Raw genomic sequence first — 18643 nt, 5'->3', positions numbered from 1 at the left:
AGTCGGAGAAGATTTTATGACCTCGGTTAGGCAAAACATTATTAGATACCATATTAAAAGTGTGAGCCACTAAAAAAAGATCAATATCTACTTCAAACAAAAAAAAGGTACATTTTAAAAGTCACCATTAAGAAAATAAGAATACAGAAAACAGGCTAGGAGAAAATATTTGCATAAAAACTCGTACACAAAAAATATAAAGAACTCTTACAACTCAACAAAGAGACAAACAATCCAATTAAAAATGGGCAAAATATTTGAATAGACATATCACCAAAACATATATAAAAATGACTAACAAGCCCATAAAAAGATGAGTATTAGGAAAATAAAATTAAAATTAAAAAATAAAAATTTAAACTGCTATAAAATACCATTATCCACCCACTAGAATGGCTATAAATGAGAAACAGAGAGAAAAAAAGAGAAAGAAAAAAGAAGGAAAGTAAAGGAAGGAAGGAAGGAAGGAAAAGAAAATACCAAGTGTTGATAAGCATGTGGAGAAACTGGACACATAATTCATTGCTTGTGGAAATGTAAAATGGTACAGTCACTTTGAAAAACAGATTGACAGTTTCTTAAAAATTAAAATATAAACTTACCATATGATCCAGAAATTCTACTCCTTGGACTCTACCAAAGAGAAATGAAAGCATGTGTACACACAATAGCTCAGAATTGAAACAATCCAAATATCAATCAGTTGATTAACTGGTGAACAAATTGTGAAATATCCATAGGCTAAAAACTATTTGGCAAAAAAGGAAAAAATTACTAGTAAGTGCTACAACATGGATGCGACATATGCTGAGTGAAAGAAGCCAGATACAGAATATTACATACTGTATGATCAATTTTAATGAAACGACTGGAAAAGACAGCATTTCAAAAAAAGAAAGTAGGGCAGTGTTTGTCTCTGAGACAGAATTAAAAGTACAGGAAGAGGCACAAGTGTACATTTAGTTATGTATAAAGGTAGACTTTTAAACCGGTAGAAATAAAGTGAGCTGTTGAATAAAAGGAGTTAGGTAAGCTGATCATTCATTTGGAAAAACAAACAAACAAACAAACAAAATAAAACAAAACACGAAAACGCTAAAATAAAGCATATCACCACAATACATACTGAAATTATTTTCTGATGGTTAAATATGTAAATATCAAAAAGCCACATACAGTTTAGAATAAAATGCAGGTAAATATATAATCCTGTAGTAGAAGAAAAGTTTCTAAATATAAAACCAAAGATATAAACTGTAGAGGTAAACATTGTGTATTTGATTTGGTAAAATTCAAATAATTGTTTAATAGCAAAAAACAACTTCTACAGATTTAAAAGGGTAATTATGGCCAGGCACAGTGGCTTACGCCTGTAATCCCAGCACTTTGGGAGGCCAAGGTGGGTGGATCACGAGGTCAAGAGATCGAGACCATCCTGGCCAACATGGTGAAACCCCGTCTCTACTGAAAATATAAAAAATTAGCTGGGCGTGGTCGTGGGCGCTTGTAGTCCCAGCTACTTGGGAGGCTGAGGCAGGATAATCACTTGAACCCAGGAGGTGGAGGTTGCAGTGAGCAGAGATTGCGCCACTGCACTCCAGCCTGGTGACAGAGCGAGACTCCGTCTAAATAAAATAAAATAAAATAAAATAAAATAAAATAAAATAAAAGGGTAATTATAAATTTGGAGAAATATTTAAAGCATATATAACATTCAATTGAATAATGTGTTTACAACTTTTTAAAAATGACAAAAAATAAGCTGGGCGTGGTGGTGCATGCCTATAATCACAGCTACTTGGGAGGCTGAGGCAGGAGAATTGCTTGAACCCGGGAGGTGGAGGTTGCGGTGAACAGAGATCGTGCCATGGCATTCCAGTATGGGCAACAAGAGTGAAATTCCATCTCAAAAAAAAAAAAGACAAAAAATTTGGCAAAAATAATTAAAAATGGAATTCTCCAAGGGACTAGTAGTTAATACAGGAAGAATTTTCAGTCTCATAGTCAGCCAAAGAAATGCCAATTTAAACAATTGTTATTAACCTCGGCAATATTGACAATAGCCACTGTTGCTAGTGTGCATGTCATGTGTCCATATATATCAATATTCCTTCATCTTTTGCTAATTATTTCTTTGAATAATAAATATTGAGTGCCTACTTCGCACATTTAACCCTCAAAATCACCTTTTATTTTCAAGGTAATAAATGATGTTTATAGACAGGTTAAAATATTACATATGAGACCGTGCTAATTCCTTAAATTTAGAAACTGGCCTTATTCCTCATTTGTACTAAAAGAGCTTAGAGCAGATTGCTATATCCTGTGATTACTGGGAGAGAAACAACATCTATGTTTTTAATTTATTAGCTTCTTTGATATTTTCCAATGTAGTGTTTCTTCATCTAATCCAAGGACAAAAATATCAGCAGTTTACACATGGATTGTTTCTCATCATCTCCAGAATGCGCAAAAGAGGATGGCTATCCTGGGCTTGGTCTCAAGGCAGGCCCACAGTCTTTGCCTGATATCCTTTCTGCGTTCACTACCACCCAGTTGGCCTCTTGCTAGTCAAATCTTAATTTCAATTGCTAAAATTCATGGGTGTAAGTAGACATGAGTTGGAATCTGTGCCTGAAGGTTTTAGGAATAGATAACAAAGTCCTTATCCTTATCTAGCTTCTAAGTAGTAAGAATACTCAAGATGAAGAGTATTTTATTTTATAAAGAGGAATATGAAGTCAGATTTTCTAGATTATTAGTCATCTCAGATAAAGACAAATCTGGAGTTAGATCCTGTGTTGGAGAAAAATCAGTTATCATCATATGATTTGTCAAAGCAATGACTACCAATACAATCTCCATAGAATGACAGAATGATATTTCTGTGATTGAAAATGCCATGGATTCAATTCATTTAACTAATTAATTTAATTTATTTACCTCTTTATAGAGAAGGATTTAGGATGGATTCTTTACTATACTTTTCATGAATTTAGGAACAGCATCTGTGGAATGTTACAAAGCTAACCACCTACATGTAGGCAAAGCAATGACTGTATCAAGTTCATGATGACCTGAGGCACTGAGATAACCAGCCTTAATGTTTGGGGCTTGAGCTGAAATATGAGCCAGGTGGAAGGTGGGAAAACAGATGCGAGGATGGATATAATATTCTCAGAAAGAAGAAAAATTAGCATTGAGCCAGTTTCCTTGCTACATATCTCTACATGTGTAACTTTAATAGCATCATTAATAGGCTGTGACTGATATTCTCATTTTTCAGGTGAGGTTAGAGTGAATGACTTATTGAAGGTTTGCATTGATAGATTTCATGGAGCCAGTGTCTGTGTCTGTCTGACCCTAAAGATGTGGTCATTTTACTGTGCCACTCTATCTCTCTGGTGTTGAGAACCAAATTAAAAGGAAATGCATCAGATTGATGCAGACTTAAGAGACAGAATAGAATAAATGTGCTGGTATAGGTGTAAACCAATTCAAAATATAATTGAAGTAATAGTGAGAGTGTGCCAGTGACTGTAGTTTGGGATTTGGTTATTATATATGGCAGGAAATATACACATACATAAGTATAATTTTCCTTTGATTAGCTTAATGTATGAAAACAAAACATCTATATGGAATTCAGGATTTCTGAACAGGCAACAGGACCATAGAAGTGAACAAAACAGTGGAGGGTGAGTGGAGTCAGAAGCTCAAAGGGCTTAGAGGTCAGGGACCAAGGGTAAGCGGGGAGAGCCTTACCTTTCAAGGTGTGGAGAATTGGAAGGGATACAAATAGTGCTGAAGGAGCAATGCCAGAAGACTAGATGAATTTTTGTCTTTAATTTCAGTTCCAATAAATTCTTCCTTGTGTTTATCTATGCCAAATCACTCATGATGAAGTTTAAAAGTCATCAAGGGCATTTATTAAAGACACAAGTAAGTCCTGTTTCTGATCTGAGAGCAACTACTTGATTTGGACTTTAGAAAGGGAGGAGAGATTGCCTTGCTCTTACTTAGAGTGGGGTATATGAAGGTGACCCATTTACTTCTATGAATGGAAAACTTTTATAAGGAATCTTAATTGTAGAGTCATTTACTCAGCTGGGATAAGTGTGTCTCTGTGGAATTTTTGCACCACTCTGTTACACTGCACTTCTTTTCCCGTTGGATCAGTTAGCTAGCATCAGAAAATTTGGATGCTTAAGTGGAGAAAAATCGCATCAGGGAAAATAAACATATTGACACAGGAAGTTTGTGTTTGCACATTTCAATTAGAAATGAAATTGAATCATTTCTTTGGAGATGGATAGTGCATTTAAGATGAGAGTCTAGTACTTTTTCTTGGTTTTTGTTCTGCTATATGTTTCTTGTAAATAATCTGTTATATAGATTTTTGTGTAAAGTAATTTGGTTGCCAGATGATTTGGAAGTATCTCCAGGCAATAGCATAATGCTAGTTCCATAGTATATGTATTTTAAATATCTATTAGACTGAGCAAATGGATTCCTACAATTTGGAAGCAAGCTACAATATAGAATGATCAAGTCGAGGGCTCCATGGGAGCTGACTTTTCAACAGAGGAAAGAAGTTTTAGCAGGTTGGGAACTCAAGTGGAAGCAACTACCAGGAAAAAAAAAAAAAGACCTAGCTTTTCCTCAAGGATTATATTGATTACCTTCTGTATAGTGATTACTGTTTTCTAGTCAGGTACATTGTATTATTTAATCTTAGCTGTTCAAGCTAAAGCAAACTTCAGTATTTACTTGATAAGTACTGATGAACACCGTGCTCGACACAAAATCAGTGGTCAGTAATTTACTAAATTAATTTATTCCCCTCTCTTGAAGATCTAGTCCATAGTATAGAAAAGAGAATTGTATGAACAAACACAATAGAAGTTATTTTATCCAACTCTATTTTGGTTAATAGTTAGGTTTGCTTTTTAATAAGGTTAATTACATGTAAGAGTCAGAAAAATAATTTTAACGTACATTGAACATTTTATGTAAGTTTCCAACTTATAGATGTACTTTATTCACAATATTTTGATGTAGCATTAGGGCCTCTTAATATAGTTTTGCAAACTGAAATTCCATATCATCTTTGCATGAACCATGTCTTTAATACAAATTATGTTATAATAATCAAGATAGTCAAGGTAAAAGCACTGACAGCCTATAGATCACTTATTGGGACTAGAGAGAACGTGCTATTTAGAAAATAAGCTGTAATTATTCAACTGGCAGCTATCATCAGGCAGTATATTTTCAGAGGAAGTGAAACTTCTGTTAATCTAGCAAGTTTGTTCAGTAGAACTTATATAAAAATCGTTGTACTTGTTGCTTTGTTATACCCTTTTAAAAAAGTGGAAAAACAGAGAAAAAGGAGACTCACTAGTATGGGAGGCAACTAGTTCACATATTTTCTTTGCCGAGAGTAAAGTTCCAAGAACTCTGTGTTGTATAACCAGGAAACCTGAAAACTGGTCTGCTAATAACTGTAGCTCAAAGAAAAGACATAGCAATGGTTATCAGTTTCTTTTTCAGCAAAATAGAATGGTGGCACAATCCCTGAAAATTTTAAAGAAAAGTACACAGGATTGGGATTTAGTATCTTCTTGGCAGGTGAAATTTATTTACAATTTGGAGAGCAAGAGAAAATAGTGAAGCCTATATTAAACAATATTACAATTTCATTATAAAATTAATCTTACATCTGTGTTGAGGATAAATTAGAATAAGGAGAGTACTTGATAGAATGTGCCTAGAGAGAGATTCTGAAGACACAGAATGGTGAAGCAGGCAGTGAGAAATTACATAAAGTCTGCATCAAATAAGCTGTATTTATGCTAAACGTTACCAGTTTGAATGGTGAAAATAGAGAGAAAGGCCACAGCGGACATTGACCAATGAGGCTTGGTTGGCTGAACAAAAGGTGGCATCACAAAGGGAGATCAGAAATGTTCAGTTTTCAGCTTTGATCAAATAGAAATTAAAACAGAAAGACATGTTGCCAGAGGTCTGAGGAAGGCATAGTCAGGTTTCTTCAATGAAAGCATATGGCTTCAATTACTTTACATCTTTCATGATCAGAAATAATGTCACTCATCAAAACAGAATCAGATTACTAATAAAAGAAACTAATTAATTTGGTTTTAGACTTGCTGAATTGGGGGAACTGAAGGGCATGTGGATAATTTTGGTAGGACGACATGGCTAGAAATGCTTCGTGAGAGTATATGCCCTTCAACAGCGTGCTGTATTTATTTTCATATGTCATAGTGTTGATAAATACTAACTCAGCAAATACAGAATGAACAAATAAATGCATAATTATGTGGAAATTAGTTTTGGCTAATGGGTTTCTTTTCTGTTTAACAAAACAACAGTGAGTAAGGAAACAGACAAGTTACTGTAGATTGTAGATGATTTTGCGCATTTTTTAATTCTCCTAAATTGTCACAGATTAATGATTATTAGTTATCTTAAAGTTTAATGGCATGTAGCACTATTTGTTATTAATATTAAAGTATTTAGTATTAAATTTGATTTCTAAAATAAAAATTGGATTCCTAAAGTTGTCAGAATAAGTAATTATATAATGTCATAAACAGGAGAATTTTATAAAGCATGTAAATTATACAGAAGGGATATTTTATTGTGCCTCTGTCTAATAAAGTAAGATTTTAATGTTTATTACTTTTTAATCTTTTCTTCAAAATGTCTCATTCTGTCTCTGTTGACCTGCAGGAAAGACATGGCAGGTTAATACATTTGTTTACTCTATAATTTTATGTAACTGTTTTGTTATTCATCTAATCATGATTTTGTAATCCTTAGTACTTTTGCCTTAAGCAGTTTTGCTAAAAGGGAAATTTTAAAGTTAACAATATTTTTTTGCTTATTCAGTTTAATCCCTAGGGTAATGACCATTGCCTTACAATATATGTCATAAATTAAATGTTCTTAGTGCACTTTGTTGGATAAAGAGAGGTATGTGAGTGGTATTGGCTAGTTCTTTGGCAAAAAATATTTCCCCTTTTCTGATAAGTGTCCCCAGAATAGAGATGGGCCCAATATACTGGGCCTGTGCACATGACTTGATTGGTTAATACTAGACAATTAGGTATGTGACCCAAGCAGAGCTAAAGAGATGCTCTCTTGTAAATTTGTTTGAGTTCTTTGTAGGTTCTGGATATTAGCCCTTTGTCAGATGAGTAGATTGCAAAAATTTTCTCCCATTCTGTAGGTTGCCTGTTCACTCTGATGGTAGTTTCTTTTGCTGTGCAGAAGCTCTTTAGTTTAATTAGATCCCATTTGTCAATTTTGGCTTTTGCTGCTGTTGCTTTTGGTGTTTTAGACATGAAGTCTTTGCCCATGCCTATGTCCTTTGTAGGGACATGGATGCAGCTGGAAACCATCATTCTTAGCAAACTATCACAAGAACAGAAAACCAAACACCGCATGTTCTCACTCATAGGTGGGAACTGAACAATGAGATCACTTGGACTCGGGAAGGGGAACATCACACACCGGGGCCTATCATGGGGAGGGGGGAGGTGGGAAGGGGGAGGGATTGCATTGGGAGTTATACCTGATGTAAATGACGAGTTGATGGGTGCTGACGAGTTGATGGGTGCAGCACAGCAACATGGCACAAGTATACATATGTAACAAACCTGCACGTTATGCACATGTACCCTAGAACTTAAAGTATAATAATAATAAAAAATAAATTAAAAAAAAGAGATGCTCTCTTAGGATAATTTTTAACATTATATTTCAAAATAATTTCTGAGCTACAAAATTTTGTACAAAGAATACTAACATTTTCATATATCCTTTATGCTGAAACCCCATTTCCTGAGTATTTGAAACTTCAAGGGAGACACATGAAGACATTCAAACGTCTGTTGAGCAACCCACAGCTGCTCTGGCTTCTCTTTGTCTCAAGGTTTGGTTGCTTGGCTTCTCCTTGTAACTCCTTCCCTGTTTTCCTCTTAATTCAACAAATCTGATGCTTATTAAAATATTCTCTTCTTATGTCACAGTATGGGCACCAACAGCCCTAGTTCATCATCATATTCTATGTAAGCCACATTGCTCAGGAGCTGTTTCTAGGCAATCACTGGCCGTGGCAGAGAAACTGAGGAAGGTCCATTTCTAGAAGGCATAGAACTCTGCTGACAGGTGTTTTGATTAGAGGATACCCAATGGCCTTGACTAAATCTGTTCAGAACTGTGCTACATTCTAGGATGCTTCTTTCTACCCAAACTTCCTTCCTTCTCTCTTTCACTCAAGGTCAAGCCTACATCAAAGACTGACAGCTCCTGCTCCTCTGTTCTTGCCTTCTTTTTGTAGTAAATATTATCTAGCCTCTTGTTGGCTGCTTGTCTATTTTCTACCAGGGAGTTTATGCTCTATTATCCATGTGCACACCAACTTGCTTGTCTACCCTTCAGATCTTGTTGGTTCCTATGATAATTGTAGCTCTGGCTTTTGGTGGTTAACCACTGCTACCTGGCTTCTATTATGTCAAGGCCTCCTCATATGCATGGGTAGCCTGGCTTGGTGACCGCAGGTACTGCTGGCCTCCATGATCAGTGGAAAAGAGTTACCATTCAGCTTCTTAGAGATGCTGGTATCATTTTCACAGCTCATTTCCAGTGGCTTCTGAACGATGTGTCCTCTGTGCCCTTTTATGGAAAATGTATGGTGAGTCTTCCACCTTTACACACTCTTAATCTATTCCAGCATGCACACTTTCATCAGACTCTATAGTCTTTCCTTTTCCATCTACTAGGGCAGCACAGTCATTTCCAATATGCTGAATGTTGTCCAACACTTTTTCTAGCTAATTGTCACTCAGTAGTAAATTAGCCACTTTCCTTGGTGTTCTTCTTAAGGTGTTAAAATTCGTATTCCAACAGAGAACTAACCAGGCGAGGTGGTGGGCGCCTGTAGTCCCAGCTCCTCGGGAGACTGAGGCAGGAGAATGGCGTAAACCCGGCAGGCAGAGCTTGCAGTGAGCTGAGATCCGGTCAGTGCACTCCAGTCTGGGCGACAGAGCGAGGCTCGGTCTCAAAAAAAAAAAAAAAAAAAAAAAAAAATTCGTATTCCAAATAAATGCTCCTATATTGATGTGTTCTTGCCAATATAGTCTTCTATTCAGACCTGCTTGATCAACTATTCTCACTATTCAATCCTGAGGGCATTTCATGGATTCTTGCCATAAACTGCTTGCTAATTTTTGCTATTCTTCAAGTTATAGTCTCTTTCTTATCTTACTAGGCCCAGCACATTCCCAACAGATTTATGCTGGAATTTAATGCCAGTGTTCATTCTGGTGGTCAGAACAAGAGATGAAGGGAGCTCCAGGAGAAAGACTTATGGGAAGTGACGGAAATGATTGTTCTTACCAGAGAAGTGTGGGCTACCTCTGCAAGCCCAAGTATTATAAGGATTTCTGCATAATCAGTGTCTTCATGGGTCACTCACCCAGGTGTTCCTACACAATGTTTCATGGTACTACATTTTTCCCCAGGATACAGACGTAACATCGCAGACCTGCTTGGGTTGAGTACAGTATTTGAGGAGTTCTTTGACTCTAACAATTAAATAGAAATAGTCTTAAATAAGTTCATTCTTTCTGGCTATAGATTTTCTGTTGCTACAATAAAAAGTGATTTAATTAACTCACCATGAGTAAAAGGGTATCCTTGCTTAGTGTAGCAAATGGGCTATTTGGAAATTTATTTAGGTTACATCGTTAATTTTCCTCCCTCTTTCCTTTTCTCTTTCCCTTCCCTTCCCTTCCTTCCTTCCTTCCTTCCTTCCTTCCTTCCTTCCTTCCTTCCTNCTGCGCCCGGCCTTCCTTCCTTCCTTCCTTCCTTCCTTCCTTCCTTCCTTCCTTCCTTCATCCCTTTTCTCTCTCCCTTTTTTCTTTCCTCCCACAGTTTCTCATTCTCTATTACCTTCATTTTTGCAATAACTCTGCTTGGATAAGGTATTATAATTTACAAATTTTCTGCTGGTGGCTGTGCTATTGGTTTGGAATATTGCAAGGAGTGCTTATTGTGATAATGTTAGTATATATTACATTCTTTTACCACATCTATCTTTCTGATGTTCCAAGCAGCTAACAGGCATGTAGAATTATTCAAGAAAAAGACTCTCACATATAAAAGTCAGAAAGTGTAGCCAAATTTGTAAACTAAATCGATAAACAAATTCGTTTACATAATGGCATTTTTCTATCAAAAGGTGTTTTTAAAGCTACTAACACAAATTTTATAATCTATGTTCACTTGGGGAAAGCTGAAGAAGAGAGAAAACAGAAGAAAAAAGGGTTTGTGTTTCATAATTTTCATGCCTATGTACAGATAGACCTTAAAACTCAGAAGATAATTCTTCCATGAATAGTAAAATTGTCATACAAGATTTCTGCCTTTTTTCCACAGAGTTTCTTACAAAATAGTCCTCTCCAGCATGCACTTTTGGATACTCTTTCAACTCAGAAGTCAACATAAACAAAGGGTAAAAATTTACTTTTGTATTATGAATTATCACCCCAATAAGTCCATTATTTCATGATTTTTTGTTCATGTTGATGTTTGACACACAAGATTTTAACCTTTGTGAGTGCACAGTAATAATTTTTATTGATCTTTTATTTTTTGTTATTTCCCATGAGGTCAAACATAAAATATATCTGTAGTCACTGTGTGCTGATAAACTGAATATTTAAAAACAGAAAAAGTTCTCAATGCTATTAAATTGGACAATGTTTATTATATAAATATTTAAAAATTTTTACCAGTTCACATGGTATAAACATTATCATTATCAGTGATTTCAAGCTACTAATATGGCATCCTTTAATGCATAGTTAGAAAGATATGCAAAAATAGGCTCTTGTAAGCTGGTGTGCACTCTATCCAGCACACTGCTGCCCTCAGTATATGTGGGGTACCTGGAACATTTCTTCCATCTATCACTACTTTCCAGTGGCAATAAAATTGATGACTACCTTTAGGTTTCCATCTCCATTTCCCTCTGATTTTGTTCTGCCATTATAAGCAACTGACAATTTTAAGCTTCTGTCTCTTAAATCCAAAGAGTTACCATAAGTTCTTTTTCAGAAACCAAACATTTTGCGTCTGTCTCTGTAAAACTGTGTATAGGTGAGAACCATGAATTCTTTACCTTGGTTCTTTAGCTGGTTAAGGAGTCACACAGGTCTTTAATGACATTTGTGAAAACTCTGAAAATTATGGAAAATAATGTGAGTATGTTTATCTATGAGGAAAGGTTCATAAATTTCATTAGTTTTCTAAGGGACCATAGTGCAGAAAAAGGTTCAGAACATCTGCCCCAAACTTCCTTGTAATTTATTTTACATTCTTTTCTAGTTCTCTCAAGTTCCCATTCCCCGTGATAAATTAGCAAGTGTGCCTCACCCCTAAAGCTTTCCTCTGGACTACCTAACACTGGATAATGACTTACATGCCATGGCATATCTGTTCCTACCTTTTGTATTATGAATTACCCATGAAGAAAACAGCTAAAGTATATTCTAAGAAGGTTACTACAACTTTTTAAGACAAAGGATGGAACCATGGATATCCAAGTCTTACTTTTGATCTTAAAACATTTCTGCTACATGACTTTGGCAGAGTATGTAATACAGTGATGAAGAGCATAGCATTTGAGATACAGAACACCTGGGTTCAAATCTCAACTGTGCCTCATGTTATTCACATGGCCTTTGGTAGCCTAAATGGCTGTAAATCTGTTTCATCATCCGTAATATATCACTAATAGTAATATATGTTTCATTTGGCTGTTTTGGAAGAATAAATGGAATATGTCTTAAAAGCAGTTAGTAGAACACCTAGCCTGAAACAAAGAGTCAATACATGTTAGTCGCCAGGAGTATTATTTTATCATTTTATTATTGTTATTTTCCTAATTACACTACAAATGTCTTGGGTGATATACCATACTTATATTTTATGACCAAATATACAACATATTTACAATTTGTTGGGTGAATGAAAAATATTTTAAAAACCCACATGCAATAGGTAGTAAGAGAGCAAGTGTGCTTTTCTACAGTGCAAGTCATTTATGCCAGGTTTTTATCAAATAAAACTATGTCTGTTCATTTTGGAAGCAGCAGACTGAGCACGGCCTTGTGGATCTGTCTTGTTTCTACACTGTAGATGATGGGGTTGAGCACAGGGGGTAAAAGCAGGTATACATTGGCCATCACTGAACGGACCACTCTGGGGGCTGACCGACCATAGTGATACACCAAGGACAGGCCCAGCATGGGGAGGTAGAAGATAGCAACTGCTCCCACATGGGAGACACAGGTGCTGAAGACCTTGTGCTGTTCTTCAGGGGAGGCAATTCTGAGGACAGAGTGAATAATTAAGATATATGACAGGGCAATGCATGGCGTATCTATTCCAGTTGTCAGGATGAGATCTATTAATCCACAGATGCTGTTTGCCCGAATGTCTGAACACGCTAATTGAATCACATCTGGAAGGTAACAGTAGGAGTAGGAGAGGGCATTCATTCTACAGAAATAGAGAGGCTTAAGGAGCAAAAGTAGTGGTAGTATTAGTACTATAGCACGTGTAATCATCGGAAGACTCATCTGAATGATTCTGGAGTTAGTGAGAATGGTAGTGTACCTCAGAAGATCACAGATGGCCACATAATGGTCAAAGGCCATAGCCACCAGCACCCCAGATTCCATAAAAGTGAATACATGAAGAAAAAACATTTGGACAATGCAGCTATATAGACTGATTTCACATGCATCAAACCAGAGGATACCTAATGTTGTTGACAATGTAGAAACAGTTAAGCCCAGATCAGTGGCTGACAGCATGGAGAGGAAATAATACATGGGTTCATGGAGACTCTGCTGGATAGTGATGACAAACAGGATCATGCTGTTCCCAGAGAGGGCAATGGCATGAAAACAACAGAAAGGAATGGAGATCCAGGCGTGGGAAGACTGTAGGCCAGGAATGCCAGTCAACAAGAGGGTTGGAAATTTAGATGTTGAGTTGCTTAGGATTTCCATGGTGTCCTGGTTTTGCAGCATTTGTCCTCACAGTGCTTCCATCCTACAGAAGTGATACATTACAGTGTTATGTAAAATATTTAGATAAATTTTCTTTTGGTTAGGAGAGTTATCCAAGGTCATAGATAAGATCTGCATCATTGAGAAACTTCTAAATTAAATTATAATATTCATCTACAACTCATAATCAGAAATAGTTCACAAAAATATGTTTTTGTACTGTAAAATTCAAGGGAAATATGTCCATATGATTTTATACATTTTCATGATAGTGTCCATTTACAGAATATTAAACTGGATCATATTGTAAGATGATTTGAATAAAGACCTAGCTGAGAAAAAATAAGTATCTTCATTTACGAATATTTTGTAAGTACAATGAATAATAGCCACTGAAAAATATCCATGGTTCTTCAGTGACCATGAGGGTGTGAATCTGCAGACACATGATAATTGCCAGTAATATAGGTTTGGGAGTTACCAGTGTATATTTATCATTTTTCATCCAACACTATAGGTGAACAACTTCAGAGACTAGAATTATAAAGGAAAAACAATGAGGACACAACTCTCCAGAAGATTGGAATGCGCTATATACACTAAAGCAAGATGAGACTTGTTTTATGGGAACTATGAAAACCAAAAGAGGCCTGGCGCGGTGGCTCATGCCTGTAATCCCAGAACTTTGGGAGGCCGAGGTGGGCGGATCACGAGGTCAAGAGATCAAGACCATCCTGGCCAACATGGTGAAACTTTTTTCTCTGTGAAGTATTTGGGGGTAATTTACTGCTGTTCAAAAATGTAAAGTGATGGATGCTGGCTTCAGGATCCAGTAGACGTTTTCAGGAGACAGCGAATGAGAAGGGCAATTGGCTCAGTAAACACAGAAATGCTGTATTGCCTCTTTCAAGTAAAATTCTAAAACTAATTTTGTCGATTAATATATTTATATTGTTCAAGTCAATTCTGGGGAGAATTAAATTAAATAATAGCAGTATTCATGATCATAATGTTAGTACTTTTCAATCAAGCCTTTAAAAAACTAGTTGTTTCCAAATTCATGAGAGTAAATATTCTGTAGCAAGGATACAAGTTACTGTTCCCTTTATGCTAGTTTTTTATGGTTTCTTTTAAATCTCCAGTTGTCTGATTTTCAATTCAATTGAGAAACATTATGAAAATATTTAAGTATGAATTATTAGAGGTTGTATATCTACATGTTATATGGATCGATGAAGACAGGGCAAACCCTCATGATATCTGACTTTTCTATAAACCCATATGACTGTTTGTGAATAGGTAACAAAGTAAAAAGTCAACACAATAAATACATCTCTCTACCTTCTTACCAGCTTTATGTGGAAAGAGGAACCTTCTCTGTCTCTGCTAGATGAGGAAGAATAGACTACAGTTCTGGAGCCATGGAGTTTAAAGTCAGGTGGAATTGAGCTGTGAGATTATTTGTATGATTTAGGTCTCTCTGGGGCCAAAGACAGAGAAAAAAAGAAATCCCCCTCTCTCTCTATAAAAATTTGAGGGCATAAGTGTGCAACCCCAGAGGGTTTTAGTTACCAATCCAAGTGACCTGTGGTCACAAGGACATTAAGTGCAAAGGAAAATTAACCAAATTATACATATAAATAGAAAATGTACACTGTTCATAGCATTGGGGAATAGAGAGAGAGGTACATCATTGTCTCTGGATTATAAGTGTGCTGGCAAGATAGGAAAAGAAACCACTGTTCACTGGGATCATTATGGTCATGATAAAGAGGGAAAACTGTACACCCCAGTCCCTAGGCCCCTATACCTACATTTCCACATTGAACCATAGGGAGAATGATAAATGTCCATTCTCAAATCCATCCTTTTTCAAACACTAACTGAGTTTTCCCCCAGGAAATGTGTCAACTTCTGCTATATTAATTTGGCCCTGTTTTGCTAGTAGCTAGGGTTACCATGAATGAATGATGTTCTCATGTGCATGTATTCTTGCTCTGTTCCTTGCTGTTTTCTTGCATTAATATATTCAAGGACCTGATTCCTGGGAGAGTTTTTTCATTTTTGTCAGTGTGGGCAGTTGACTAATGGATGCAGACACTTTACAGTCTACTAATTCTAGGTTTGTAGGAAAAGTCTCACATTCAAACCTTTTGTTTCTCGTTTATACAGAAGCTGCAGATTTGTGGAGACTGTCTTGTTTTTGTTTAGGTATCAATAATACCAGTAATTTGTTCCTCACTCAGCTATTTTTATTTGATTTCTACTTTGCTATTATTCCTATGCATTCCTGTTCGAGTAATTTTAATGGTTGAAAGTATGATGGGTTCAATTCAAGCACTATACCTCTACCTGGCATTCCCATCAACTGTTTTGACTGACTTGATACTTCCATGACAAAAATGAACTATAATCAAATCATTTTATAAGTCAGAAATAAATAATTAAAAGTTTCACCTGTGTTGCCCTCAAAGAACTAACTGTCTAGTTTTCTCCCAAATATCTGTGATGGTCAGATTGTAAAATAATAAAATAGTCCCTCAGTACTCCTGCCTCCTTGGACTCAGTCCGTGTTTATCCTCTGCTCTTGAGTGTGGGTAGGACCTCTGACTAACTTCTAACCAGTAGAATATGGCAAAGGTAACATGGTATCATCACATATATGTCATATAAGATCTGTCTTTGGTGAATCAAGATTCCATGTTTGTGGAAGATTTCTGTGTGACAAAAGACTAAGAGTGGTCTCCAGCTAACAACCAGCCAAGAACTGAGCATGGCCTCCTCTAGCCAACATGTAGTAAGAAACTGAGTCCCTCAACTCAAAAGGCCACAAGGAACTAGTAGAATCTGGCAACACCTCGTGAGCTTGGAAGGATAGCCTTCCACAATAAGGCCTCAAATGAGACACAGCCTTGGAGAAAACTCAGCAAAGCTGTATTCAGACTCCTGACTTACAGGAATTCAGAGATATAGTGTTCGTAGGTTTTTTTTTTCCTAGTTGTTTTTTAATTTTTAATTTTATTTTTAGTTCTGGGGTACATGTGCAGGATGTGCAAGTTTGTTACATAGGTAAACATGTGTCATGGTGGTTTGCTGCGACCATCCACCTATCACCTAGATATTAAGCTCAGCATACATTAGCTATTTTTCCTAATACTCTCCCCCTGCCCCCACCTTACTCCCTGACAGACCCCAGTGTGTGTTGTTCTCCTTTCTGTGTCCATGTGATCTCATTGTTCAGCTCCCACTTATAAGTGAGCATATTCAGTGTTTGGTTTTCTGTTCCTGCATTAGTTTGCTGAGGGTAATGTCTTCCAGTCTCATCCATGTCCCAGAAAAGAACATGATCTCATTCCTTTTTATGGCTGCATAGTACTCCATGGTGTGTATATACCACATTTTCTTTATCCATTCTATCATTGGTGAGCATTTGGGTTGACTCCATGTTCTTGCTATTGGGAATAGTGCTGCAATGAATATACATGTGCATGTTTCTTTGCAACAGAAAAATTTATATTCCTTTGGGTATATACGCAGTAATGGGATTGCCAGGTCAAATGGTATTTCTGGTTGTAGATATTTGGGTAATCGCCACATCATCTTCCAAAATGGTTGAACTAATTTACATTCCCACCAACAATGTAAAAGCATTCCTATTTCTCCACGACCTCACCACCATCTGTTTCTTGACTTTTTAATAATGGCCATTCTGACTGGTGTGAGATGGTATCTGATTGTGGCTTTGATTTGCATTTCTTTATTTTTATTTTTATTTTATTTTTATTTTTTTAATTATTATTATACTTTAAGTTCTAGGGTACATGTGCATAACGTGCAGGTTTGTTACATACTTGTGCCATGTTGGTGTGCTGCACCCATCAACTCGTGATTTACATCCGGTATAACTCCCAATGCAATCCCTCCCCGCTCCCCATGATAGGCCCTGGTGTGTGATGTTCCCCTTCCTGAGTCCAAGTGATCTCATTGTTCAGTTCCCACCTATGAGTGAGAACATGCGGTGTTTGGTTTTCTGTTCTTGCGATAGTTTGCTGAGAATGATGGTTTCCAGCTGCATCCACATCCCTACAAAGGACACAAACTCATCCTTTTTTATGGCTGCATAGTATTCCATGGTGTATATGTGCCACATTTTCTTAATCCAGTCTGTCACTGATGGACATTTGGGTTGATTCCAAGTCTTTGCTATTGTGAATAGTGCCACAATAAACATACCTGTGCATGTGTCTTTAAAGCAGCATGATTTATAATCCTTTGGGTATATACCCAGTAATGGGATGGCTGAGTCATATGGTACTTCTAGTTCTAGATCCTTGAGGAATCGCCATACTGTTTTCCATAATGGTTGAACTAGTTTACAATCCCACCAACAGTGTAAAAGTGTTCCTATTTCTCCACATCCTCTCCAGCACCTACCTGTTGTTTCCTGACTTTTTAATGATTGCCATTCTAACTGGTGTGAGATGGTATCTCATTGTGGTTTTGATTTGCAATCCTCTATATGGCCAGTGATGATGAGCATTTTTTCATGTGTCTGTTGGCTGTATGCATGTCTTCTTTTGAGAAATGTCTGTTCATATCCTTTGCCCACTTTTTGATGCAGTTGTTTTTTTCTTGTAAATCTGTTTGAGTTCTTTGTAGGTTCTGCATATTAGCCCTTTGTCTGATGAGTAGATTGCAAAAATTTTCTACCATTCTGTAGGTTGCCTGTTCATTCTTATGGTAGTTTCTTTTGCTGTGCAGAAGCTCTTTAGTTTAATAAGATCCCATTTGTCAATTTTGGCTTTTGTTGCCATAGCTTTTGGTGTTTTAGACATGAAGTCCTTGCCCATGCCTATGTCCTGAATGGTATTACCTAGGTTTTCTTCTAGGGTTTTTATGGTATTAGGTCTAACATTTAAGTCTCTAATCCATCTTGAATTAATTTTCGTATAAGGAGTAAGGAAAGGATCCAGTTTCAGCTTTCTACTTATGGCTAGCCAATTTTCCCAGCACCATGTATTAAATAGGGAATCATTTCCCCATTTCTTGTTTTTCTGAGGTTTGTCAAAAGATCAGACGGCTGTAGATGTGTGGTATTATTTCTGAGGACTCTGTTCTGTTCCATTGGTCTATATCTCTGTTTTGGTACCAGTACCATGCTGTTTTGGTTACTGTAGCCTTGTAGTATAGTTTGAAGTCAGGTAGCATGATGCCTCCAGCTTTGTTCTTTTGACTTAGGATTGTCTTGGCGATGCGGGCTCTTTTTTGATTCCATATGAACTTTAAAGCAGTTTTTTCCAATTCTGTGAAGAAACTCATTGGTAGCTTGATGGGGATGGCATTGAATCTATAAATTACTTTGGGCAATATGGCCATTTTCACAATATTGATTCTTCCTATCCATGAGCATGGTATGTTCTTCCATTTGTTTGTGTCCTCTTTTATTTCACTGAGCAGTGGCTTGTAGTTCTCCTTGAAGAGGTCATTTACAACCCTTGTAAGTTGGATTCCTAGGTATTTTATTCTCTTTGAAG

At 36.6% G+C, this 18643-nt stretch overlaps 2 protein-coding genes across 2 annotated transcripts in view; one reads left to right on the top strand and one right to left on the bottom strand.

Annotated features, from left to right (window-relative positions):
• The first annotated feature begins 10465 nt into the window (after positions 1-10465).
• Positions 10466-18643, top strand: part of MMP26 (matrix metallopeptidase 26) — a 294924-nt gene continuing 286746 nt past the window's right edge. Inside the window, exon 1 of the mRNA XM_025358496.1 lies at positions 10466-10543. The gene's annotated coding sequence lies outside the window, so the exon portion shown is untranslated. The remainder of the gene's footprint in view (positions 10544-18643) is intronic.
• On the bottom strand, positions 12171-13130 carry LOC112606288 (olfactory receptor 51F1). Its single transcript, XM_025356537.1, has one exon. It carries the CDS (start codon positions 13128-13130, stop codon positions 12171-12173), a length of 960 nt encoding a protein of 319 aa, XP_025212322.1.

Source organism: Theropithecus gelada, chromosome 14 (assembly GCF_003255815.1).
Source record: "Theropithecus gelada isolate Dixy chromosome 14, Tgel_1.0, whole genome shotgun sequence".
NCBI classification, from domain to species: Eukaryota; Metazoa; Chordata; class Mammalia; order Primates; family Cercopithecidae; genus Theropithecus; species Theropithecus gelada.
Note: the sequence above shows the minus strand (reverse complement) of the source record. Positions and strands in the feature narration are given on the sequence as shown.